Consider the following 24,849-nt stretch of genomic DNA (forward strand, 5'->3'; position numbering starts at 1 on the left):
AAGTCCATGGTCAGGACATCCTGCCGATGGGAGCCGAGGTCGGGGGCCGCCTGAGGCTCGGGACTGATGGGGCCCACGCTTCCTGTGGGTGCCCTGCCGGCCGGGACCCAACACAAGGCCTGCAGAGCTCAGTGCACCCCCGAACTGGCTGAAGGAACCAACAGACTGAGCTGAGGGCACCGGGGGCAGGGGGCGCCCAGCAGAGGCTCTGTCCGGGAGGCCGTGCCCGATGACCAGGGGTGGTCTGAGGGTCTGTGGGTCACCACCTTGCAGATGACAGCTTTCAGAGCTCCTTCTGTTCCAGACTGGCACCTGCATCCGCTCTGCTTCCCAGAGGGTGACCTGGGCCCAGATGTCTGGCCCTTCTTCCCCTGTGGCCTCATCACAAAAGACCCTTAAAGGTCCCAGTGGAGCTTTGGGGTGTTAAATATGGGGGGCAGGGGAGGGGAAGGGTCTGGTGACGGGCCAGTGAGGCCTGCTGCTGGGTCTGCTCCCTCGGCCTTTGTCTTGGGCCTTCCTGCCCTGCAAGGGCGCCCAAAGCCAGCGACCCCCCAGCCCCGGGCCTCGCACCCACCTGCAGACCGGACCTGCATGAGCTCTGAAGGCCGAGATCCCCGCGGACTGGAGCCCAGAAACCAGAACTGCGACTTCTCTGTGTGGGAAAACCTACCCGGAACTGAATGGCCAGTGCCCCTGCTGTAATTGTGGTAAAAATGTTTCTTAAGTGACCCAAATCTGCTTTGATTTCTCCTAACGGTCCCTTCAGAGTACTAATGAAACCAATGCTGTGTCATAAAACAAAATTAAAAGATTATCCCACGACTGCTACTGTGGCCCCAGGCTGGACACTCATGGGGAACTGTGCGTTTTCATCACAAGGTAGCAATAAAAAAAACTAGCACGTCCTTTGCACTCTGGTGTGAGTTTTTATTGACTAACGCATCCAAGGAATCGAGATGGTTCGGTGGTGCTGAGCAGGAAGACGGTGGGCGCTCAGCCCCGAGGACAGTCGCCCAGCCACGGACAGTGAGTCACCGCGAATGGCAGGTCACTGCTGTAGAAGAAACCCGCAGTGCCCAGCCGGAGACAACCTGACAGGTGTGAACACCCAGGACAGCGTCCCCAACCCACACTCGCCCCTCCGGGTCGCACCTCCACAATTCCAGTGCCCTGCAGCAGGGGGCCTCGGAGGAGACCTCCTTCGGGTCAGCCTCTGCTGACAGGCCCCACCCTGACTCCCCCCCATGGGAATTCCAGGGAAGGCCGGAGTCCGTTCCTTTTGTCCCCAGATGAGCGAGGCCCACTTGGGCTCCCATGGCCTCCAGGCAAAGCGTCTGGTTGCAGGAAGCACATTGGAGGCTTCGCCGAAGGGGCCGTGATCACATAAGCAGCCGCAGAGAAGGGGCGCCTGGCCGGCTCGGTTGGGACAGCCTGCGGCTCTTGATCTCGGGGTTGTGGGTTTGAGCCCCACGATGGATGTAGAGATACTTAAAAATAAAATCTTAAAAAAAAAGCAGAGAAGCTGCAGGATGGGAGGTGCCTTCCTACGGGCCTGGAGAGAGGGCTCCTGCCCTGGCGTGCAGGGCTTGGGGCTGCGGCCGGCACACCCCATGTCCCCACGGCCCCTACCGCCTGATCAGACACGGGGTGGGGCGGGGTAGGGGAGGCTGGCTGGGGGCGAATGCCAGCAAGTTCTGCACGCAGACAGCTTCTCCCAGCCCTGCCAGGGGCTTGTGCCCACCCAGGAGAAAGACACCCCTCCCCAGACTTTCCTTCCAAGCTGCCAACTCTCGCTTAACTTCTGAAATTAAACCGTATTCTCGCGTCTGGCTCTGAGAAAGCATCCCAGAACAGTGCAAAGTGGCCCTGAGCCCCACAGCCATTTTCTTTGTGCGGGGGGGGAGGAGGCGTACCCCATCTGCTTGGGGACACTGGGGGTTTTGTGGAATTGGCTTCCCTGGGGCAGCATTCCTGGAAGGCTCCAGGTTCTCGTTCTGGAAAGGCGGCAGGCAGATTGGGGAGGGACAGGTGGGAAGGGGCCCCCAGCCCGCTCCGTGGCCCTCCTTGCAGACAGGGACACGTGTGGGAGCATCCACAAAGCTTCACATTTCTGGGCTGGTTCAGCCAGTGCCTCTGAAGTGGCCGTGACCTGAGGCCAGGTTCCCTCCAGGATCCACATTTAAGAACGGCTCAGACGGAAAGGCTCACTATCAACCTTGATCCTTCACACCTGCATGAAACCTGCTTCAGGTGAGGGGGGCAGGCGGCCTCAGCAGCAGACAGGGCCGTGGGCCTCGTGCGGGGCTCCGGCTGCCCTCGAGGGCGTGCTGGGGAGGCCCGGCTCCCCACTCCAACCAGTGGCTGTCTCCTGGGACCTGCTCCTGAGGGCTCTGGTGGCATTGGCCCGGACGGTGATGTGATCCCAGCCCCCCTGGAAGGAGAGAGCCTGCTCACCCACGGCTGCCGGGGTCAAGGGGAGAGACCACGCTTCCAGACTGCAGGAGATCAAGGACCCCCGGGGGGCTTGGGGCCTCCCGCCCACCCCTGGTGACCACGCCGCCCTGGGGCCAGGTAAGCCGCCCGCATAGGCCTTGCTCACCCCGATGCCGTAGTCCCAGCCCTGGCCCTTGGGCTGTCGAGGCTGCACGCCAGCGCGATGGCACACGGTTCCCCGGCTCAGGCTGTGGCTCCCCGGGACCTTGTTGGCGATAATCCAGACCTGGAACACAGACCCGGTGAGGGCCCAGCCCCCAGCTCCGGTGGGACCGTGGGGATGACAGCGGGGAGACCAGAGCAGGAACCCAGAGCACCCCAAGCCCCCAGGGCAAGCGTCCGCCTTCGGCCCCCGCCCCACGCCCCCCCCGGGCACCCAGACCTGGTCCAGGGGCCCCACGGACACTCGGCACACGTTGTTGGACACGTGCTCCCAGCTGGAGCCCTGCGGGTAGCTGGGCGTCACCCCCTGGCGATACCACAGGTTCCCTGGAGAGAGAAGGGCCCAGAGTGTTGGGACCCACTTCGGGGTCTGGCCACGGAGACAGAGGCGGCTGTCCCCACACTTGCTGGGGCTCCTGCCGACCCAGGAAGAGAAAAGCCGGGGCCGGAGCCAGCTCCACGCCCTCCACGCTGGACGCCACCTGAGCCTCGGCATCGCCCCGCTGGGCTGGGGCGCTATCGTCGCGCTCTCCACGCATGAGAAACGGAGGACAAGGAATTGTTTAAACAAATACAGAGAACAGGGTCTGGACGCGAAGCCCTGGGTCCAGTTCCGACTCTGCCCTTCTCCTGGCCCTGCTCGTCAAGAGGACAGCCGGAAAGCAGAAAAGGGAACTGGCGAGAGCCCTGCCCGCGGCCAGGCGGGTGACCTCCGCCAGCCCCAGGCTGCCCCGGGGGCAGAGCTGCCGCCCCCCCACCCCCCACCCCGCACAGCTGGGGACAGGGACTGGTTCGGAGGCTGACCTCAGGCTGACGGCCTCTCATGGTGGCTTACAAAGCTCTCGTGTCAGGGACCGGGCCTGGTGAGGGTCTTGTCCCACTAGGGTGCTCGGGGACGCCTTAGTCTCCCCTGGTGACCACTGAGGATCAGAGACAACTTGCCGTTTTCGTCCAAGGCGTAAACCGACGTCTGCCCCACGGACACCTGCTTCAGTCTCTGCTTGGGAGGGGACGGGATGTGGTACCAGCAGTCGCCTGCGGCGCAAGGTCGGACTCAGGGTGCGGCCCAGTGACCCCAAACCTGCCACCCATGTGCTCGTGGACCACGTGGCCTCCCCTGCAGCTCGCAGGCTTGAGGCAGGAGTGGCCGGCCTCTGTCCCCAGGCCAGCCGGGCCACACACACGTGACGGGGCCCGGTGTGAGCTGAGGGCCAAGCAGAGCAAAACCCCCAACACCCCACCTCGCCCAGGGCCCGCAGAGGCTGTGGCAGGTTCCAGACGGTGGGGCCAACGGGACGATCTCGGAACAGGGACACCAAGGTGCCCAGCCTGGCACGTGGTGGACAGTCCATCTTGGGGCCACCACGCACCACCACGTCCCGTCCCCGTGTGGAGGGCAGCAACGTGCGAGCCACCACCCGTCTGTCGGGACATCCGACATCCAGCCAAGAACAAGCCAGCGTGGCCTGCACGCCCAGAGCGTTGTAGAGCAGTCAGGAGGCCATGCAGGGCCACCCCAGGAGGGCGTCCCGAAGGGCAGGACGTGCGAAGTGCCCACGACCAGCGATGCCCTGGGCTGGAGGCCAAGGCTGGTGAAGGGCGGCTGTGAGGGACCGCCCCGTCACTGGGATGACTGCCCCCCAGTCGGTCCCAGCGGGAGGGGGTGAGGCCTCTGGGCGTCCTGGCTTGGCCCCAGTCCACAGGCAGCCCTGGCTCCACGCTTGTCCAGCTGAACTGAACATGAAGAGAACCGTCTTCCTTCCTCCAGAAGCAGAAGCACGTGCAGCCTCGCTCCGACCAGCCCCGGCCACCCCTTGTCCCCACTCACAACTGGCGGGGACCCTCCTCGAGAGGTAGCACTCACCAGCCGGCTGCGTGGGGGACACGGAGCCCCGGTAGAAGGCAGAGCCGTCCCTGGCGACGGCCCACACCTGGTGGCAGGCCCCGATGGAGACGGACGTGAAGGGCTGGTCGGTGCCCACGTGCAGCCAGGAGGAGCCCTGGGGATGGGAGCCAGGGGGGACACTGAGGCTGCCGGGGTCCAGCCTCTGCCCCTCCCCCTGCCCAAGGTCCCGGGAGCTAGTGACCCCCTCGGGCCACCCATAGTGTCCACCTGCCCCAGGGACTGTCCTGGGCAGGCCCCGGGAGGCCTGAGCCCAGCTGGACTTGGGTCCAGAGTTCTCCTTTGGGAAGAACCTGCCGGAACCCCAGGAGGGCCCAAGGGCTGACAGGTGGGCAGGCCCAGTGGCCCTTCGGAGGCAGGGTGCTCACCGCGGGGTTGAGCTCTGACACGCCCAGGCGGCACAGCACGTCCCCCTTGTCGCTGACGGCCCAGAGGGCGATGCTGTGCCCACTTCTGTCGGTACTGGGGCTCTCTGGGATGATGGACACGTCCCCAAGGGTGATAGGGGCCACCTCCAGCCAGGGCCCACTGGTCACCAGCTTACATTTTCTGCACAGTGGAAGAGAGCAGAACCCAGGGGTCTGATGCTACGGCAGGCCACCTGCTCTGGACGCGTAGGCAGGAGGCTGCAGGTGGTAGCAGTGGGCCGCCCTTCAGCCCACACGGCCTCCGCGGGCCTGGTGGGGAGGGCCAGGAGCACCCCCAGCGCCTAAGTGGGCGCCCCTTTCCGATGGTCAGGAACGAGGGGCCTGGAGGGGCGGCCCCACCCTGCCCTGCCCCAAGCCAGGCCTCCCATCCCGACCTGCCTGTCCTGCTCAGAGCAGAGCCTGCCAGTGACATTTCTCTTATTTGTTCTTGAAAACAAACTTCAGAAACCAGAGAGCGTTGGGAGCCCAAGGGCATTTCCTGGGCTGACATTTACTTTGATTCTCTTTCCCTCCCACCTCTCTCTCTGCTTTGCTTCCATGCTGACTGGCCCAGGAGAGCCCTGTAGGAGCGGCAGGCCCACACCCCCAGCTACCGAGTCACTCCCATCTTTACCTGGCCCAGCACCTTCTCCTGACAAAATCCTTCATGGTTTTGTACCCATGGTACGAGCTGCAAGAGAAAGAAACCAAAATCAAGACCACTTTGTGGAAGTTTCCAGAAAGGGACCCTGCGTGCGTGCACGTGCACACACACACGTTCTTTTCCCACTTGTGTAGGGCAGAGCCTCCGTGTGAGCCACAGAGTGGGCTCCACAGACAGCAGGTACCCCAGGACACGAGGCTTGCCTGGCTGGGGTCTCTGGGGCTCAGGTCTCCCTGGGGTCAGGGTCTCCAGGGGCCAGGATGTGGAGGCTGCCAGACCAGGGATTCTAGCTACGGGGCTCTGAGCCCACCCACCCCGGCACTGGGCCCATCAGAGCCCTTCTGGGGAACAGCTGAGCTGAGGCCCAGAGACAAGGGGAGGGTCAAGGCCAGGAGGCTTGGCTACGGCTGGAGGGGACGCCTGTGGGTTCCCCCGTCCGAGACACCTGCCTCATTCCCGGGCCTGGGCCTGCTCAGAGGCCCTGGCTCGGGCTCCCACAGCTCTGTCTTCCACATGGATGTGACTTGTGCCCCGTGAAGGGCCTGCTGCCCACCCGTGCCACATGCCCGCTGGCCACCAGGGCCCCCTGGCTTTGTGGACCTGTCACCCACTTTTCCCTTTGCTTCTCAGGGCGGCGCTGGCCTCACTCCACACTTTGTTCAAGCTGCCTCTTCCCCCGACACCTCCCTCCAGCACCCGTGCCCATGACGCAGGCCCTGGCCCAAAGCTCCCCAAAGCCACCCCTGACCCAGCAGCCCAGGGCACCCCCAGAACCCTCCCCCAGTGCAGCAGGGACAGCAGCGGGCTGCTGAGGGAGCCATGGCGGTCCTCCCTGAGCCCGACGCTGAGCTAGGTATGGCCGGGGTGCGGGCCTGAGCTCATCTCGGACTGGCCCCAAACCCTGCCGGCAGCCGAGGTGGGCACACGGGGGTCTGCTCCTCGGCCACAGCCGAGTGCTTGCGGGGGCTGCAGCGACCCGGGACGGCAGGGCCGGGGGCCAGGGCCCCGCCGCACGCAGAGAGGTGCTTACGCGGGGAAGTCACTGGCGTACTGCCACCCCTCCTGGTCCGTGCCCCCGGGAACGCTGAAATCCACAGACCAGTCAGAAACCTGGAAGAGAGGTAGATCAGCATGGGCGGGCCCCAGCGCCAGACCCCGCCCCACAGCCCGGAGCTCACCCAGGTCCACTGCAGGGACGGGGGCTTCGTGCCAGCCTTGGTGCACTCGTGCAGCCCTGAGGCGTCGCTCCACATATACCGGTCGGTGGGCAGGCCCCTGTGGCGGACAACGGGGGTGGTGGGGTGACGTGGAGGAGGAGAGACGGGCCAGCACCAGCTGGTGACAGACATGAGCACCTGGGCCACCTGCATCTCCAAAGGGGCCAGGGGCAAAACCGGAACTGCCCCGGGGCGGGGACAGCAACCCGCTGACCGCCCGTCACATGGGAGCCCGGGTGACCCCTGCGGCCAGGCCACCCGCCCGAGGGCTGAGAGCCCACCTCTTCCCCTCTTACGGGTCGCTGTGCCCCCAAAAGATGGTGAAGCCTTATCCCCAGTACCCATGTGACCTTACTTGGAAAGAAGGTCTTTGCAGGTGATCAAGTCAGAATGGGGTCCTTAGGGTGCGCCCTAAACCAATACGACAGTGTCCTTGCTGAGTTCAAATTTCCCAAATAAGGAAAGTGATGTGAAGACGGGAGGGAGCGGACTGTCCCTCACAGCCCTCAGAGCGAAGTGGCCCTGCCCACAGCTCGGTTCTAGACGCCCCAACCTCAAGATGGGGAGAGAATGAACGTCCGTCGTTTAGATTGCCCAGTGCGTGGTGCTTGGTGACAGGAGTCGAGCCGACCCAGACACTCACAGAGCGACAGGCCCCACATGATGGTGTCGGGCAGGTGGCCATGAGGCTCAGCTGGCAGGAGCCACGGCCCTCGGTGTGCACGCTCTGCGGGGACCAGAGAGCATGCGGCTGCCCTGTCCCTCTTCCGAAGGACAGAGGAGGAAGCGGGGACGCAAGCAGGTCGGCATTCTGCAGGGACACTACACAGCCACGCAGAGGTCTCCGGGACGTCCTTTGGCACCCTGTTTCAACTGCCTCAGCAAAACTCAAACCCTGATTTACTGGGGTGAATGGAGAAACCCACAAATATTTACACACAAGGAAATCCTTCAAGCCGCAGGTGCGACACTGAAAGGTCATGAACGATCTCCCCGTCCGAGACGGACTGGAGCTTAGATGAGCTGGACAGCCCTCGGGGACCCCACGGTGAGGCCATCACAGACCATCTTTGTGTTCCCGTCGAGACCGTGGCCTGGGCCAGGCAGGCCCCTGGCTGGCGCCCAAGCCGCTCACCTGCTGGAATAGCCCGTGACGGGGTTCCAGCGCTGGTTCTCGTAGATGTAGACGCACTTAACGTCCGACTGCGTGTAGATGTTACTGGTGCTGCTGGCCAGGCCTGGGGGGAGAGGAGGCTGCCGGCTGGGGACTCAGGCTTCCGTCTGAAGCCCTGATGGCCGCAGAGAGTGGGCAGGGAGGGCCAGCAGAGAGGGGTTCACGGGCCTGGCTTGGGGTTCTCGCTGCGTGATTATTCTGCTCCTCCGTGAGCAGACCCACAGCGCATTACATCTCCTGTCTACACCACCTTGAGCTCCTGGGTCTCACACCCTGTTCTTGGCTGCCCCTCTTCCCTCCCTGTCTTCCCACTGACCAGGCACCAGGCAGGTGGGGGGCCCCACCAGCTCCATCCTTATTAACATTCACGTAACATCCACCAGCCCCAATCTCCTTACATTTGTAAAATGGGAACAAACGTAATTCCTGCCTCACAAATGAGGAAGATGGGCAGTTCCCGTGGTCTTGGTGGACCACACCTGGTTCTCTAGGATTGGCCATCCCTCACTGTAGGGCATGTGGGCTGTGGCTTGGAACTTTCCACTCCAGAGTCTGTTTCTGCCTGCATTTCCCAGGAGACACAGGACCTTGCTTCCCAGAACTTGGGGAGCCAACAGGGGTTTGGCAAGGTCTCATCCCCTAAGGCATGACCCACCTATTCAGGGGCTAGAATTCAGGCCTGGGAATCAGGAGACCCAGGTCCTGGGGCCACCCCAATGTGCCCTGAGGCGTCGTCGAGGCGTCGTCTGTGAAGTGAGGGGTGGGACACAGTGGAGGCTCTGGCAGCTGCCTTTCTAGAACCTGCAAGGCCCCCAGCTCAGCTGCGGGTGCCCAGGAAGGCACACTGGAGGCCAGGCCTGGTCTCCGGGCTCTCACACCTGGAGGGTTGGCCCTGGGACCATCCTCTGTGGAGGCTGGCTGTGGTGAAGGTCACCGGTCAGCCCGCTGTCGGCTCAGGGTCAACACTGGGACAGTGGCTCCGGAGTGGGGCAGGGAAGCCAGGTGGGATTAGAGGAGGGACTGGCCCGGGAAGGCTGTGGGCAGGGCTCGGGGAGCTGGTCCCGCCAGCCTCCGTGTCCAGGCCGCTCTCACCTTGGAAGCAGCCTCCGCCGTAGCCGCCGGTGTAGACCCAGGCCGTGTGGTCGTAGCCGATGCCCCACACCACACCCCGGCCATTGGCCTCCACCACCCGCAGGTGGCCTCCCATCTGCCGCCAGAACCTGGGGCGAGCGGAGAGAGGTCACGGAGACGCGCGCCCCGGCACACCTTGCCAGTCTTCTACCCCTGCAGCACTTTGGCTCACTGGCCTCCCCTGAACATCCGATTTCGACTCCTCTTCGGTCTCAGATTGGTGGGCTGTATTAAGGACGATGGCACCTGCCTGGCTTCCCATCCGGCAGTGATCGGAGCTAACACGGCCCCAGGGTGGGCGCAGGAGACTCAGGGTTTGCAGGTGAGGGGTCGAGCCAGCAGCCCCCGTTCCTCACGGCCCCTGGGGGTCTGGGCCGGGCGTGTGGGGGCAGAAGGCAGGGCCATCTCATCTGGATGGGCCATGACTCGGGCCAGCACACTGCGGGGCCACAGCACAGCTTCCCAGGTGTGCAGAGTGCAGGGTGCCACCTGGGTCACCCTCCCGTGTGCCAAGGTCCTGCCCACTGTCCCCGGAGGCCGTCTGACTTGTCCATCCGGGTGCTGGGCACCCAGGGCCTCCAAGAATGGACGAATGAAGGGTGGACACATGCATCCACTCTCCCCTCCTGAGTGGGGCCTCCCGGTCTCACCTATGTTTCCCCTGGTCCTCAGGGGCTCAGGGGAACCGAGGGGAAGCCCTGGGTCAGAACTGGGAGCACTGTGTCTCCTCCTGGGTCCCCATCTGCCTTCCCACCCTAAATGCCAGGTGCCCCAGAATGGGGCTACCAGTGCCCCCTGCGGGTGACCTCGTTCTATCCCCTGCCACCTACAGAGCCACCCCCGCCCTGCCCCCCAACACACGGCACCTACTCGGTGGCATCTATGTGCCTAGCCCTGCCAGGCTTCTGGTCCCCCTTGGGGTCCTCCAACAGGCCCAGGAAGACTCGAGTCCTGGGAACCAGCCGGCCATTCCTGTGGCTGGCCAGTGGGCAGCAAGGCCCTTCCTTCTAGAACTCGCCCTCTGGCTGCCCTGGGCTAGTGAGGGGCAGAGCTGACTCACATCTGGTCGCAGGGCAGCATGTGCTCGGAGGCCTCCAGGTCCGGGCTGGGCTCGCTCACAAAGATGTCCCCCTTGCACGTGATGGACCAGATAGCCTGTGGGGAGGGGCGGCCGTGGACCCTCCGGCTCTCGCAGCAGGACAGGTTGAGCAGGGCGAGCTGGCGCGGGGAAAGGGCCGGTCAGTGCCGGGAAGGGGCAGGACCACTGCCCTCGGAGCCCGGCCCGTCGGTCATGTGCGCTCACCCAGTCATTCATGTCCTGCTCGGTGGCAGCGGCCAGATGCACAGGCCACCTCTGCCGCGTCCTCTCGGACGTGTAGAGGGCGAAGGAGTGCTTGGTCTCATTGAGCACGGGGACCAACACCGTCACCTCGTTGAGGAACACGTGGATGTACTGTTAATGGAGGGCGGAGGGCAGGGCTGTCACCGGGGCAGAGGGGTCCCGGGGGGCTGGGGGCACAGTGGGCCTCTGGGTGGAGCCCCTGCCATGCTGGAGGGACAGGGATGGCCGGGGGCCCCCCTGGTTCCAGAGAGCCAGTCCTAGGGGTCCCTGGGGCCTGTGGGTTCGAGTGGTGGGCTCTGGGGCCACGCGTGCTCAGCAGGGAAGCCTAGTTCATGAACGAGTGCCTTCGTGACATTCTTGATGTCGACAAGAGCACTTGAGAACCCAACTGCCTGGGTTCGAACCCCGGCGCGGGGAGGGCGGAGGGGCTTTAAGTCCCTGAGCTGAAACCCCAGGGACGGTCCGCGGCTCCGTGAGGAGGGGGCTCGCTGACGCTGCAGCAGGGGACTCCATACACCTGCCGGCCGCTGACCTGGTGCCAGCCACGGTCCCCGACTGAGCACCTTGGGGCCAGTGTCCCAGGCCTGGCCCTGGGGCCCCCCTCCCCCAGGAGCCCCCCACACACCTTCTTCTCCTCGTGGACCACATAGTAGATGAAGAGGATGCTGTCCCGAGCCCCGTCGAGCCCCGTGAACTGCTCCAGGGCCACGCGGACGTCCACCCACTTGTGGGGTTTCCAGTCACACCACCACTGCAGGGCCCCCGTCTTCACCCACACCGACTGCAGCACACGTCCCAGGGGCACAGGGCAGAGTCACAGGCAGGCCCCTGGGGCCCCGGACTCTGGCCCCGTGTGTACCCGGCTCCCTAGCTTCCCCCTAATGACCAAGGTGGCGCTACCATACACCCCAAGCGAGTGTTGTCTCTGCACACCCTCCTGATTCTCAAATAGCCTGTGGGGTCAGCACTCTGACCCCATGCTCGAGCTGGGGAAACTGAGGCTCGGGGAGGTTCTGTGCCTGACCCCATGTCACTGAGGGAGTCAGTGGCAAAGCTGGGGCCCACAGCTGGTCTGCCTGGGTCTGGAGGCCCGATGCGTAGCCCCCAGGGAGATGCTCCCAGACCAGCAGCCGAGGGGCTCCGGGCCAGCCCTCAACCCCGTCCTCACTCGTCTCAAACGCCACACCCCCTTGGCTCTTGGGGTTCCTTCCGGGGGGAAGGGGACGACAGCCCTCCCCCGTCCACGCCTCCCACTGAGGCTGGTATCTGGGTCCCCAGGGCCGAGGCTGTGCCTAGAGCACAATGGGGCCTGAGTTCTGCACGGATGAGCCCAGGACTGGACTCATGTCTTCGTCCCTGAATCTACGGGGCCTGGAAGGGATGGCTTCACCTCCGAGCTCGGCGGACGGAGGAATGGATGCCTCTCTTCTCCTCCACCCCCCCTTCGGGACAGTGTACCATAGGCGCTCAGTGCATGCCAGCCGAAGGACAGTGCCTCCGGGAACTGCCCACCTGCTCCACGGCCTGCTCATAGTGCCGGAAGTGCTCCAGCTCCCGCTTGGTCCTTTCCGTGAGCTGCTGGAAGATCTGCTTCCGCCAGGCGGCGGTCTGCGCCGGCATGATGGACAAGGAGAGCGTCTGCACCGAGGGGGACAGGCCTGCAGGCCAGCGGAGCCTCAGGGCCAGGCGCCCGGCCCGCCCACAGCTGAGCAGCAGGCCAGGGCTCTTCCCTCGGCTACCCCCCCAAGGAGCACCCTCTGGGGTGCTGGGCCCTCGGACACCTGCGCTTACCCGACTGGACGGTGAACCACTTGAGGACAGCGTGGGCCTCGACGGCACAGCCTCCTCCTGACACCCAGGCCCACAGCGGGTGGTCATCGGCCCCATAGGGTTCCTCCAAGCCCAGTGGGAGGAGCCCCAGCGAGGAGAGGCTGGTGGTCTCTGGAAAGCCAGCGGCCGAGTGGCTGGGTGCTCTCTTGGGCTCCTTCAGGTCAATATTGGTCCAGGGCAGTTCGGCCGGCGTGGAGGCCGGGCCAGGGCGAGGCTCGGGCCCAGGAGTCTGAGTGGCCGGGCCAGCGACCTCCACGGCACGCTCTGTGATCCTGCCGGTGCCTGAGGCCAAGCTGTCCCTGGGGTTCCTGGGACCGTCCACAGACTCTGCAGGGACAGGCTGGTCAGGCCCTGGTCTGTCGGCTTCCAAAGAGGCGTCTGTGTCGCTCGGTGCACAGGACTCACCACTGCCCCTTACCTCGTCGCCAAAGAAGCAGCCAGCACTGGGGACAAGAGGGGCAGACCCGTGACCCCTTCGAGAGAAGGACACGTGCTGCTGTGGGCAGGCCTGGCCCGTCCGGTGTGACCCCGGACAAGCTGCGGCCGCGCCATGTCACACGCACACGGATGGCCACCTCCCGGGGAGCTGGACAGCCCGGTCTCACCCAGGCCGATCACATCATTTATCTGGGGGTGGAAATCCGGGGGTATTATTATTTTTGTATTGTGGCAAAATACATGTGATGGAATATTTACCATCTCAAATGATGTGGCGTTAAACACACCCACAAGGTTATACAACCACCACCACCTCGTTCCAGAACTTTGTCGTCACCCCCACGTGGAAACCCTGTCCCCATTAAGGAGCCACTCTCCATACCCACCCCCCGGCCTCCACTAATCAGCTTTCTGCCCCTATGGATTTGCCTCTTCTGGACACTGCATTTAAATGGCATCGCGCGGGACGCCTGGGTGGCTCAGACGGTTAAGCGTCTGCCTTCGGCTCAGGTCATGATCCCAGGGTCCTGGGATCGAGTCCCGCATCGGGCTCCCTGCTAGGCGGGGAGCCTGCTTCTCTCCCTCTGCCTCTGCCTCTCTCTCTTTCATGAATAAATAAATAAATAAGATTAAAATAAATAAATAAATAAATGGCATCGCGCGATATTCGGTCTTTTGTGACTGGCTTCTCTCGCTTCGGATGATGAGGTCAAGGTTCACCCACGTTGTAGCGTGACTCAGTACTCCCTTTTGTTGCTGAAGAATATTCTGTTGTATGGAAACTCCACGTTTTATTTATTCATCTGCGGATGGACATCTGAGTTGTTTGTACTTTTGGCTACTGTGAGTAACGCTTCTATAAACACTCACACACGAATTTTTGTTTCGATGTCTGTTTTCCGTTCTTCTGGGTATAGATCTAGGGGTGCGAGTGCTGGGTCACGGGGTCGCTCTATCTTAATTTCTGGAGCAACTCCAAGACTGTTTCCCGCAGCGGCCACCCTGTTTACCTTCCCACCAGCACCGCATAGGGGTCCCAATCTCTCCCCATCTTGTCAACACTTGGTATCGCCTTTCTTTTTGACTACACCTCTCCCGGTCGGTGTGAAGTGGTATCTCATTTGTGGTTTTGGTTTCTATTTCCCTGATGACTAATGATGCTGAGCGTCTTTCCATGTGTTTGTCGGCCATTTGCGCATCTACTTGGGAGAAATGTCTATTCCAGTCCTTTGCCCTTTTTAAGTTGAGTTGTCTTGTTGTTAGTTGTAAGAGCTCTTTATATATTCTAGATACTGGACCCTTGTCAAATATGTGATCCGCAAATATTTCCTGCCATTCTGTGGATTGTCTTTTCCCTTTCCTGATGGCGTCCTTTGATGCACAAAAGCTTTTAATTTTGATCAAACTCCAATGTCTCTATTTTTCCTTTCATTTTCGGTGCTCCTGATGTCATATTTAAGAAGCCATTGCCAAGATTAAGGTTTGGCATCAGTAGTTGTGGAAGCTTCTCAGCTGATTCCAATATCTGAGTACTACCAGCTGAGAGCCTCAACCCTCAGGTAAATGAGGAAAGCCCAGGCCCAGCCAGCCTCCTGGGCCTCTGGGCATCCGGTGCAGCAGAGTGAAGACCGCCATGTTTGGGGGAGCGAAGGGATGTGGGCCAGGGTCTGGGGAGGGCCCATGCTGCTGTGGAGTGCTGTCCCAAGGGTCCCTGTGCCACAGGACTGGGCAGGTAAGCACTGCGGGCATTCGCGGTACAGAGCTGAGGTGATACCCTCCCCCCCTCCCCGCCGGCTGAGACCCTAAGTCATCTGCCTGCAGTGACCGCCAATGGGCACAGCCGGGACTCATCCACACTCTACAAACATGACTCTCGAGGTGTGGTCCTCAGAGCTGTTAGCAGCGGGCACACCTGGGACCGAGCAAATAACGCAAAATCTACCAAATGCAAGATTCTATGGAAACAAAAGCTCTGAGGCCGGGGCCTGGACGTCTGGGCGGGGACAAGCCCTCTGGGCGTTTCTGGTGCACGGCCAAGTTTGAGGTCCCTGTTCTAGACTAGAGAGACCCTCTGTCTTCTTCTCTGCTTTCCTTTGACAGAGGGGCCTTAGCATCCACCCCAGAGAGAAGCCTTTTCTCTCCCAGGCCTTGAGACTTCAGAACCAGTGGGCCAGCCCTGTTCAGGGACGACCCCCGGCTCCAACATGGACGGACACCCCAACCTCACCCACCTGCCACCTCCCACCCTGCCCCCAGCCTGCCCCCACGGGCCACCCTCAGGCCGAGCCCTGGTACCAGGCACAGGAAGGGAGACACCTCACAGGCCCTGGCCCTTGCAGGCCGAACCTGGTTTTTCCCTGCCTCAGACAAGGCCCAGCTGCAGCCTCCCCTAGACACTGCCCACCGAGACCGCCGACAGCCCTTCCTGACCCGAGTCCTCCGTGCCCTGTTGCCCGTGGGATCACCTGAGGAGACTTGATGAGCTACCAGAGTGCGATCGGTCACTCTCTCGGCTGGCAACGATCGCCTTCCATGTTTTCCCACTGAGCTCGCTCTGGGTGACACCCTGGCGGAAGTACACGGCCCGGTCCTCACAGCCAATGCCCCAAACCTGGCACAGAGGGAGGCACGGCTGGGTGGGAGGCCAGCACAGACCGGAAGGATCCCTTCCCTTTAGTGGTGTGGGGGTGAGCACCCCAAGGCTAAAGGACATGTCTGCAAATGCAGGCAGGAGTCCCCCCCCCCATACGTGCAGTGGGGGTGTGAGCACACAAAAGTGTTATGGCTGGGAGGGTTGGTGGCGGGGGGACGCGGGTGCACAAGCCAGATGCAGGGAACAGAGGCCAGAGAGGACCGGGGGAGAGCAGAGCACCAAGCTCAGAAGTGGGGACCCTGTCCTGGCTCCCCGACCTCAGGCAGACCCTGGGCTTTGGGCTGACAGAGCCCAGACGAGGTGGTGGTGCCGTTGGGTATTGCACTGGGACACAGAGTCCACCCACGTCCCCATCTTCCATGTAGCTTCTGGTGGGAAGAAAGCTGCTCCCCAAGTGAGCCCAGAGAATTGGCTGGGTCTTTTTAAAGATGCAAGATAGCCTCCTTGATCTGGTGGCTGGGCAGGCATCCTCCCCTCTGCCTTTGGGTGCTGAGGAAGGAAGGTGTGCCGAGCAGCTGACGGGCCCAGGGAGCAGCCCATTTTGGGCCCTGGCTTATGGGGGAGCCTAAAGGGCCGCAGCCTGCCCCCGGTGGCCCCAGGTGGCCTTGCTGGGAGGGCCGTGGTGTCTCCATCACTTGGCCATGGCAGGCTGGCCCCCGTCCTTGGTCCCCCTGGGCACCAGCCAGCGCCTGTCTTGCCCCGACTGTTGTGTACCCTGCTGACCGGGGTGGGTGGGAGGAGGGCATGGGGGCACAGAGAAGGCCAGCACCCCTGGGAAGAGCTTCTAGGCCAGTGCTCTGGGAAAGGAGTCACCTTCCCACAGTCAGTCTTCAAAGCAGCCAAACCTCATTATCTATAAGGCCGCCACGCTGTACAAACTATGATGTTCAAGAGATGCTGTGTCTATAAGGCTGGGAAGATAAGTTTCAGTCTTCACTTACTGAGTGATTTTGCCCAAATCATTCTCAACAAAACCCTTCGGGTCTCCGGGGCACGCGCCCTTGGTCCGTGCTCACCGCTACAGCGCTGAGCATCCTGAGGGAAGGGGCCTGGGACGAGCAGGGGCTGTGGGACCCAGGCGGAGAGAGCGCCCTGGGTGCCCTTGCAGGCCGGGAGCCTGAGGAGCGGCTGGGCACCCTCCCCCGCCCCCGGCTGGCATCATGGAAGCAGCAGGAGCCCCTGAGACCTCGGCTATGGATGAGCCGCTGACCCCGGAGGTTGGGATCCACGGCTCGGAGTCCCATGCACACCTGGTCGTTCAGCCCCACGTTCACCATCATCATGTCTCCAACCATCTCGATCCAGCTGGTGCCACAGGGATTGTGTGAGTTGACGCCTCTTCGGAACCACACCTGAGAAAGTCAGAAATCGACAGGCCCCCTTGGAGGGTCACTGAAACAGAAGATGGTTTTCAAAGGCTCTGGAAGAACAAATGAATAATTTGGTCCTTTGGTTCATGCCACAGATGAGCAGAGCACATCACTGAGAAAGGCGACGTGATCCAGGTCCCTCTTCCCCACACCCCTGCCACATCCCCTCTGGGCTTGGCACTGTCCCACAGAGTTGAGGGTCAACCTGCCCTCAGCCATACCTATCCTGGTGGTTTCTTGTCTCGTCTCTGGCAGAGAGCACTGCCCCTCCAGGAGACAAAGCTGCATGAAACTTTCTAGAATGTTCTACCAGTTCAGCACCTCTTGGCACCAGGGAGGAGCAGCAGCTATCTCCCTGCACACAAAGCCAGGAGGTGGGCCTTCTCCTGGGCAATGTCTGCATCTCGAAAGCAGGCACTGACCTGTGAGCTTGGTGAGTGACATCTCACCCCCATGGACCTCTATGCAGTCCCCACCTTAGCCTGACATCTTGGAAAATGTCATTTTGTCCAATCAAGCTTGCTTCTGTGTAAGATAACAGCCTTAACGATGTTATTTAGAAAAACCATTTTTTCCAAACCTATCAGGAGATAAATAACATATTTTGGATCTATTCTCACTGCTTTATGAAACAGTCTCTTTAAGCCTAACTTTTCTCGGGGCACCTGCCTGGGCTTAGTTGGAAGAGCGTGCGACTCTTGATCTTAGGGGTCATGAGTTTGAGCCCCATGTTGAATGTAGAGAATACTAAAAAAAAAAAAAAAAAGATAAAAGAAAACACCTGATTTTTTTCATGTTAACTTATAAAAATACACATGATCCAACCAAATTTCCCTCAAGCCCACATGTGGCCCTGTGGCTGACCGCCCCCACCCCGGCCATGCTCCCCACGACTATCCTTCCTCACTCTGGATGGCCATGTGAGCAAGACCCTAGCAGTTCTGAGACTCAGAGAGGATCACGCATTATTAGCACTCACGTGTTTAACCACAGTTCCTGAGGCAGGATGCGGGGAGGTGACCGGTTAAATGAGAAACCCTCAAACCCCTTTTTTAACAATTTCTAGACTGCCTAAAATGTCTCCTTGACCCAAAGAAAGTTTGCACAAACATCCATCTGAAGACTGAGCAAATGGCTCATATAAATACAAGGTTCTGCTCATTGGATGCATTGTGTTCTGAGAGGGGCTTAGGGGTTTGGGGAGGTGGATGCTTCAGGTGATGGGAGCTTTGGGCTCAGGGACCTTCTGCATGGACACAGACTCAGATGTGTGGGGGATCCATCCCCTGGGATGCCTGTGAGGTGGGGTTAGAGAGACCATGGAAGCAACCTGAAATCTGCTTATTTTATTGGACTTTCTCTGTTAATGTAAAAATGACAAGCACTGAGAGCAAAGGGGTATATTCAGTTAGTGAAGGATTTCAGAAAACTGGCATCTGACTATTTGAAATGTCATGGCCTACTGAGTTGTTCTGCACTTGGTATGGGGGTGCGGGCATATTGTGGAGATCATCAAGGCCTTCAACCCCAGAAAGTGCGTGGTGCTTGGCTGGATCTGCTCTAAGGGGTTGAGACCACACTTGCAAGAATAAAAAACCACACAGCCCTCAACACTGAGCCCTGGGTTCCCATATGGGCCAGTGATTCCTTTCAAGAAAAAGAAACGAAGGAAGAAAAGAAATTAAACAGAGCCCTTGGCCCCAGCCCCCAGTGACGCCATCTTACTTTCCGGTCCTTGGTGATGGCCCAGACCACGCCAACTCCCACGGAGACATGCACGATCCCGTTTTCAGAGGTGGGAGGCTCCACTATGGACCAGGAACTTCCTACCCAGCCCCAGAAGAAGGAACAGGTGGCCCCCATCAGCAAGAGCACTGGGGAGAAGCTGGGCGTCCCCTGCCTCTCCCTATATGGGGCATAGGGCTGCCCACCTTTGGGATTGTTCCTGTTGATTCCTTCCCGGACCAAGGCCTGCCCCTCCCAGAGCGTGACCCACAGGAGGTCGTGGGGCCCACAGCTGATCTGCACCGCCTCCCCTGGGGTGTCCACGAGGGACCACGATGAGCCTTCGGGGTTGGGGTGGCTGACGTCCTCTCTGTACCACACCTGGATGGCAAAGAAACCCACGGCAGGGTCAGAGGGTCTGGCCAGGGCTCCGAGGCTGGCTGTGTGCCTGAGTGTACACCTGAGCCAGGTGTAGAGTCTCTGGGGCCAGGGGGCCCTGACTGTCCAGACTTGCTCTCCCTGCCCCCACTGCCATCCGGATCCTCACGCCAGATTAGATGCCCCCCTCCCCTGCTAGAAAATGTAATCCTGGATTTCAGTCATCCTGGGAGACAAACCCCTTTGGATCATCTGCTTGCAAGAACCCCTTCCCCATGGGCGCCTGGGTGGCTCAGTCGTTGAGTGTCTGCCTTCAACTCAGGTCATGGTCCCAGGGTCCTGGGATCGAGCCCCACATCGGGCTCCTTGCTCTGCGGGGAGCCTGCTTCTCCCTCTCCCACTCCCCCTGCTTGTGTTCCCTCTCTCGCTGTGTCTCTTTCTGTCAAATAAATAAATAAAATCTTAAAAAAAAAAAAAAAAAAAAAACCCCTTCCCCATTCACCTAGGGCCCCAGTTAGACCTCTGGCCCCAGCCTGGTGTCCTCTGCCCCCTAGTGGCCATGTACTCTCAGTACACCGTCTCTAGGGAAAGTGGGGTCCTTGACGGTTAAACGGGAAAACCCCCAAATCCCTTTCATACGAATGTTTAAAATGTCCACTTCTTTTCCCCCTTAACCTGAAAGCGATGAACATAATAAAATATTTAAGACTGAGCCACCTGGTCATGTTGTCCAAACTGGCTCGTGTTGTCTGGAGGGGGCTACATCTTGCTGCAAGGTGCAGGAGGGCTGGGGACCACCTCCCAGCCTGTCTTCACACTGGGGACCACGGCTTCCCAACCCTTTACCTCACCCTTACAGCTCACACTGCAGAACCACGCCTGGGCAGCCTCCCTCTGGTGGTTTGGGGGCCCCTCTGTCTCTCTCTCCAGCTCCTCCTGGAGCCCAGGGTCCTAGTCATACCTTTCATGGCCCCCAGGAATGGTGCAGGGCGACACCAGCTAAGGGCCGGCACTCAGTGCACACTGCTCTCCCGCCCCTGTTCTCCCCTCTCTGCATCCAGGTGGTCATGGCCCCTCAAAGGGGGCTCTGTCACAGGCCAGCGCCCCACCATCCTTCAGCATGGCTCAGAGAAAACCCGCAACTATGGCTGACCTAAGCCCAGGCCAAACAGGACCCAGAGGTAAGCCTGATCCAAACCTACTGTGTCTATTCTGAAGCCAACCAGAGAATTTGGGTGAATTTGTGATAAAGACGACTGGCTAGATGAAGTCTGCTCTAAAACCACAGCTGAAGTGTTCAGTCACCTGCAGGCAGGACCACCTACGTTGCTCCTGCCATCAGGGGCTGGCTTTACTCTTTAGTTCATAAACTCCCTGAGAGAAGAATCTCCTCTCCTCTCTAAATATCCATCCACCTACACACACACACACCCACCCACCCACCCACCCACTGACCTCCCCACTTACCCATCGTCCATCCACCTACCCACTCACCCATCCATCCACCCACCCACCCACTTACTCATCCAACACCCACCCGTCTGTCCACCTGTCCATTCACCTGTCCATATGTAAATCCCTCCCCCCATCCACAATACTATTGGAGACTGCTGTGTGGGAGCCACCAGAAGGGAACTGGCAGGGAGCTCAGAATCAGTCTAAGGAGACACTCTTGATGGCATCTGAGCTCAGGGTGGGCACTGATCAATGCTCTCGGAGCTGAGAAGGGTCAGGCCAGGACCAGGCATGAGGTGGGATGTCAGAGGCTTCTGGGAGGAGCAGGACCACAGGACAGCAGGATTCACAGGAGGGGTTCCTGTGGGGACCCCAGTAACATGCCGCCTTGCCTGCTCAGGGTAGTCCCCGCTGTCAGGACAGGAGGTGAGGAGGGCAGCCCCCTCACCCTTCTTCCACCCCTGGGAGGACACCTGAAGGCCAGTCTCTCCTGCCCCGCTCCTGCTGTGGCCAGCCTCCCTCAGCCCCCTCCCATCCTAGGCTCAGGGGGACACGGGCCTTACCTTTCCCTGCAGAGACACAGCCCACACGGACAGGCGGCCCACGGGCTCGTCTGTGATTTCCCACCCCCCCACAGAGAGGTCATTGAAGGGGTCGGGCAGTTGCTTGGGGTCCTCCTTCGAAGGGATCTGAAACAAGGTGTGTGGCAGAGCTGGTCAGTACCTGTGGGCACCTGGCCAGTAGATGGCACTGTTCCCCTCCCGGTGGACACCTGAGCGGTGCACCCCTCCAACGCTCCCTCCCACCTCCCAGCACACTGCCTTCCATTCTCCAGCTCGGCCCACAACCGCCTGACTTTATGGAGAAGGCAACATTAGGACAGAGAGCTCCTGGCCCTGGGTCCCCTCTGCCCTGTTCTCCCTCTCTCGGGGACCAGGCCTGGGCCGCTATCCCCGAGGGGTCACTGCTGCTCCAGCCTGGAAGACAGACGTACAAGCAAGGTCTCAGGTCTGTGCCTTGCGGTGGCCCGACCGCTGTGACTCTGTCCCCTCACCCTTCGAGAAGGGGGCCGATCACAGAACCTGGTCCTGTGGTGTAAGCCCTCCATGATGCTGGTCATGGGAGGTACCCTGCTCTCTGGGCTGCTCCCAGGGCAAGGGGCTGGCAGGCTGGGCTAGCGGCCCCACCTCATGGACCTCCAGAGGGGTCTGGTGAGGGTCCAAGGCCCTCCTCTTATGCAAGGCCACACAGGACCCTAGTCCAGGCCTCCTATCCCTAAGTTGGAAAGTTTTTTGGGGTCACGGGGACAACACAAGGGTCGGAGTGGTTCCTGTGGGAGTTGGGGGAAGGAAGAGGTATACAGACAGAGCCTCAGTCTGGGACAGAACCACCTGGAGGCCAGTCAGGTCATGTTCTATGCTGTCCTGGGCCACGGTCTAGTCTGGCTTCCAGTATGGCCAGCTCCCAAACGAAGGAACACACAGTACCACGGTGTTCTTGGGACAGGGTCCCATGCGACCCTCCCGACAGCGAGACGGCTGTCGGGGCGCTGCCCCGCCCCCCCCCCCCCCCCCCCCCCGCCCGGGCCCCACTGCGGCGTAGACCTTGGCCCAGGCGTCCCGGGACTTGTATCTCCTGTAGCGGATCCACCTCCGCCGCCGCACACAAGAATTCCACTTCTTGTCCCTCGTGTAGGTGGCGGGGAAGTCGATGGCGTACGTCCACCCCTGAAAGACCACGCGGAGGGAGGGGGGTGCTCTGTAAGGCTCCCGGGGAAGGACGGAGCCGGGGCAGGCGGGGAGCAGGGTGGAAGAGGGAGGGAGACAGTGGTATGAGCCAAAGCCCCAACAGCCACCTACCCTGAGCAGGGAGCAGGAGCATGCAGGGCGCCGGCTGGGGCGCTGGGGACGGCGCGGGGCAGGAGGGGGGGCGGGGGGGGCGGAGGAGGGATGGGTCCAGCCCCAAGCACTCCTTCCCCACAGGGGAGCCCCAGCAGGAACCGAATTCACCTACCCCTTTCTCGGTGGGCTCCCCTCCAAAGTTCTCATCCACGTACCAGTCCGACTCCCACTCCCAGTGCCGCGAGGGCAGGGCCACCCCGTCCAGCGGCCGGTGCTGGAGGCCACTCACGTCACTCCACTGCCGGCGGTCACTGGGCAGGAACTTCTCACAGAAGCCGCCCACGGGGTTCCAGCGCTGAGGGCCGGGAAGCAGAGACGGGCCTGAGGCCTGCCGCCGGCCCGGGAGAGTGGGACCCCGGCACTAGGGGGCCTTCCTGCTGATCCCCAGGATGGAGAGGGGGCAGAGGCTCTGCCCCGAGCGCAGGATCAGGGCCTCCCCACGGCTCGTCACCGAGGGCCAGCACTTGGGCATGGCCCCCAAGGGCAGAGAACCTGCTGCGGGCCACGGAGCCCCGAGGGGCAGGCAGCAGAGGTCAGGTCCAGGTCCCGGTCTCCTGGAAACCACCTGGAGCCCACCCTCGTGCGCACCTGGCCAGCCTGCCTTTATAAAGACACAACGGGGGCTCCGAACGCTATAGAACCCAGACTGGAAGCAGAATGCAGGACACGAACGTCTGGGGCGGGCCGACTTCCTTCCCAGAAAACCGACCCGAGGCGGCCACCCAACACACGTGGCCCCACCTGATTCTCATAGGCCTCCTCCCGGCGGCGGATGGGGACGTCGCTGGCGCACACGTAGACGTAGACCTGGTTGTCGCAGGCGATGCCCCAGCAGCACTGCGTGGTGGCGCTGACGCGCTTGAACTCCAGCGGGCTGTCCCTGCAGAGCTCCCAGTACTGGCCCGCCGTGGACAGCGTGTACACCTTCCCGAAGAGATCCACGGCCCACAGCACTGAGTTGGGCATGGCCGCGGCGGCCCGGGGGGAGCTGGAAGCAGGGGGCCGGGTCAGTGTCCGCCCCAGCTCCCGGCGCCGGAGCCTAGGGCACGTTTTCCTTGCTTGTTCTTGCTTGCCCTCTAATGACGGGCATTCTTTTCAAACGTAGAAAGACGTACAGAGGGGGAAAAAAATTGCATCTACCTCCCCAAATCTAAAGCATATCGTTATCTGGTCACATCTCCTCCCGATCTTTCTTATCAAAAGAATAACGGCAAAGTCGTGGATTTAGTTCGATCCTATGCCCATCGCTGCCTCCCCAGGAGGCCTCTGCCCCACGGTGGGCAGATCCCCTCATTTATGCTGGTCTCACTGCTGACAATCCTATACGGGTTTGGTAAAAGCATCCCCATGGGTCTGGCACCCCAGCCAGGTCCTGCGGGAGCCCTGCAGCTGCATGGCGGGGATGTGAGGATCCCGTCTTGGACCCCCTCTGCGTGACCACCACCCTCCCCTCCTTAGCCCCTCCCCATCTGCCATCCTCCACTCCTGCTCCTTTTTCTGTCCTCTTCCTTTCTGCCCTGCCCCCCCCACAAGGCGATTGGTAAGTTCTATCACTGGCCACGCCCACACCTCCAGGGCTGACTGTGCTGGTACTCCCCGGGGTCCGATTCCTGGAGCCTGGCTTCTGGTAGGGTCAAGCCTCCTACCAAGGCAGGGCCACAAGGTCAAAACCTCAGCAGCGAAACAGAGCAGCTGGATGACAACGGCCTGGGGGTGGGGGGCAGTGAGAAGTTCTGCCTACACTGCCCCAGGGCCAGGAAGGAGGGAAGAGCTACTGGGAGACGGGCAGTGGTAGGCCGGGTGCCTCGAGGCTGCTGGGCCAGGCTGTGGGCGCTTGGGACAGTGTGACGGATGCAAAGTGGCTGAGAACAGGAGCATCTGCTACAGGCACATAGGCTTTTCTGGAACAAAGCGTGTCTTACAAACACCAAGAAGAGAGCAGGCTGGGGAGGAAGTAACCAAGGGATGAGGAAGAAGGGAAGCAGAAGGAATAGGAGCCACACGTTGGGAGACACCCCAGAACCGTGACCTCTCCGCCCTGGTACTTCGTCCCGGTCAAACACATGGGAAGTCACAACACCAGCCTTCTGGAGCCATTTGAAAACCGGTATCTGCATCCAGATGGAAGAGCTCTGGTAACCCCAAGACACCCGCTCGCTCCTGCCTGGCCAAGCCTGGGGGTCCGCTCTCCCCCTCTGGCATCTGCACTGTGGGCTGTTGGAATCTGGGTCCGGGCTCCATCCCTCCCTGGCACCACCGGGAGCCGACTAACCTCTCTATGCCTCGATTTCTTAATTCGTTAAAGGCGGAGAGGAATGCCGACCTACTTACGAAGTCGTTGTAAGGATGAAGTGAGATAATACAGGCATGGAGCCTGTGATAGGGGCCGGTCCGTGGCAAGAACTCCATGAGCATTACTGGTGTCGTTCATTACTTGGCACCTGCTATTACACACTACCGCTGATCTATCCCTTAGAAAACAGAAAAAAATCAAATCCCCTCCTCCTCAGCCTGAGTCTTCAGCCTCTTCATTTCCAAAGCACCTAACAGTACTCTGCACATAGTGGGTGCTCACCCAAAGTTTATCGATAATCACCACCACCTCC

At 61.1% G+C, this 24,849-nt stretch overlaps 1 protein-coding gene across 3 annotated transcripts; it reads right to left on the bottom strand.

Moving 5' to 3' along the window:
- Positions 1 to 906: 906 nt before the first annotated feature.
- On the bottom strand, positions 907 to 23,636 carry TECPR1 (tectonin beta-propeller repeat containing 1). Of its 3 annotated transcripts, none has more exons than XM_034988367.1 (24): positions 22,985 to 23,636; positions 22,356 to 22,538; positions 21,947 to 22,069; positions 20,906 to 21,031; positions 18,716 to 18,890; positions 18,510 to 18,610; positions 16,665 to 16,766; positions 15,227 to 15,372; positions 12,285 to 12,766; positions 12,006 to 12,151; positions 11,119 to 11,274; positions 10,455 to 10,604; positions 10,212 to 10,369; positions 9,113 to 9,240; positions 7,982 to 8,084; positions 6,808 to 6,904; positions 6,660 to 6,739; positions 5,600 to 5,656; positions 4,927 to 5,107; positions 4,520 to 4,655; positions 3,598 to 3,652; positions 2,876 to 2,982; positions 2,600 to 2,719; positions 907 to 2,431 (listed from the first exon to the last, which is right to left on the bottom strand). In XM_034988367.1, the coding sequence occupies exons 1-24, from the start codon at positions 23,207 to 23,209 to the stop codon at positions 2,247 to 2,249; spliced, it is 3,522 nt and encodes a 1,173-aa protein (XP_034844258.1). In that variant the 5' UTR covers positions 23,210 to 23,636; the 3' UTR covers positions 907 to 2,246. The 3 variants fall into 3 exon arrangements, with proteins under 3 accessions (XP_034844258.1, XP_034844257.1, XP_034844259.1); XM_034988366.1 differs by having other exon boundaries at positions 3,598 to 3,690; XM_034988368.1 differs by lacking the exons at positions 907 to 2,431; positions 2,600 to 2,719 and having other exon boundaries at positions 2,901 to 2,982; positions 3,460 to 3,652.
- Positions 23,637 to 24,849: the final 1,213 nt, after the last annotated feature.

The sequence above is a fragment of the Mirounga leonina genome, unplaced genomic scaffold, assembly GCF_011800145.1.
Source record: "Mirounga leonina isolate KUSES-001 unplaced genomic scaffold, KU_Mleo_1.0 Mir_454, whole genome shotgun sequence".
In the NCBI taxonomy this organism is placed as follows: domain Eukaryota; kingdom Metazoa; phylum Chordata; class Mammalia; order Carnivora; family Phocidae; genus Mirounga; species Mirounga leonina.

Excerpts from the sequence above, each read along its gene's own strand:
- TECPR1 (XM_034988366.1), bottom strand. The coding sequence starts at position 23,209 with ATGCCCAACTCAGTGCTGTGGGCCGTGGATCTCTTCGGGAAGGTGTAC. Across the intron at positions 12,767-15,226 it reads AGCTCATCAAGTCTCCTCAG|TGCTGGCTGCTTCTTTGGCG; the intron begins GTGATCCCACGG and ends TCTTGTCCCCAG. Across the intron at positions 4,656-4,926 it reads TGTCAGAGCTCAACCCCGCG|GGCTCCTCCTGGCTGCACGT; the intron begins GTGAGCACCCTG and ends TCCCATCCCCAG.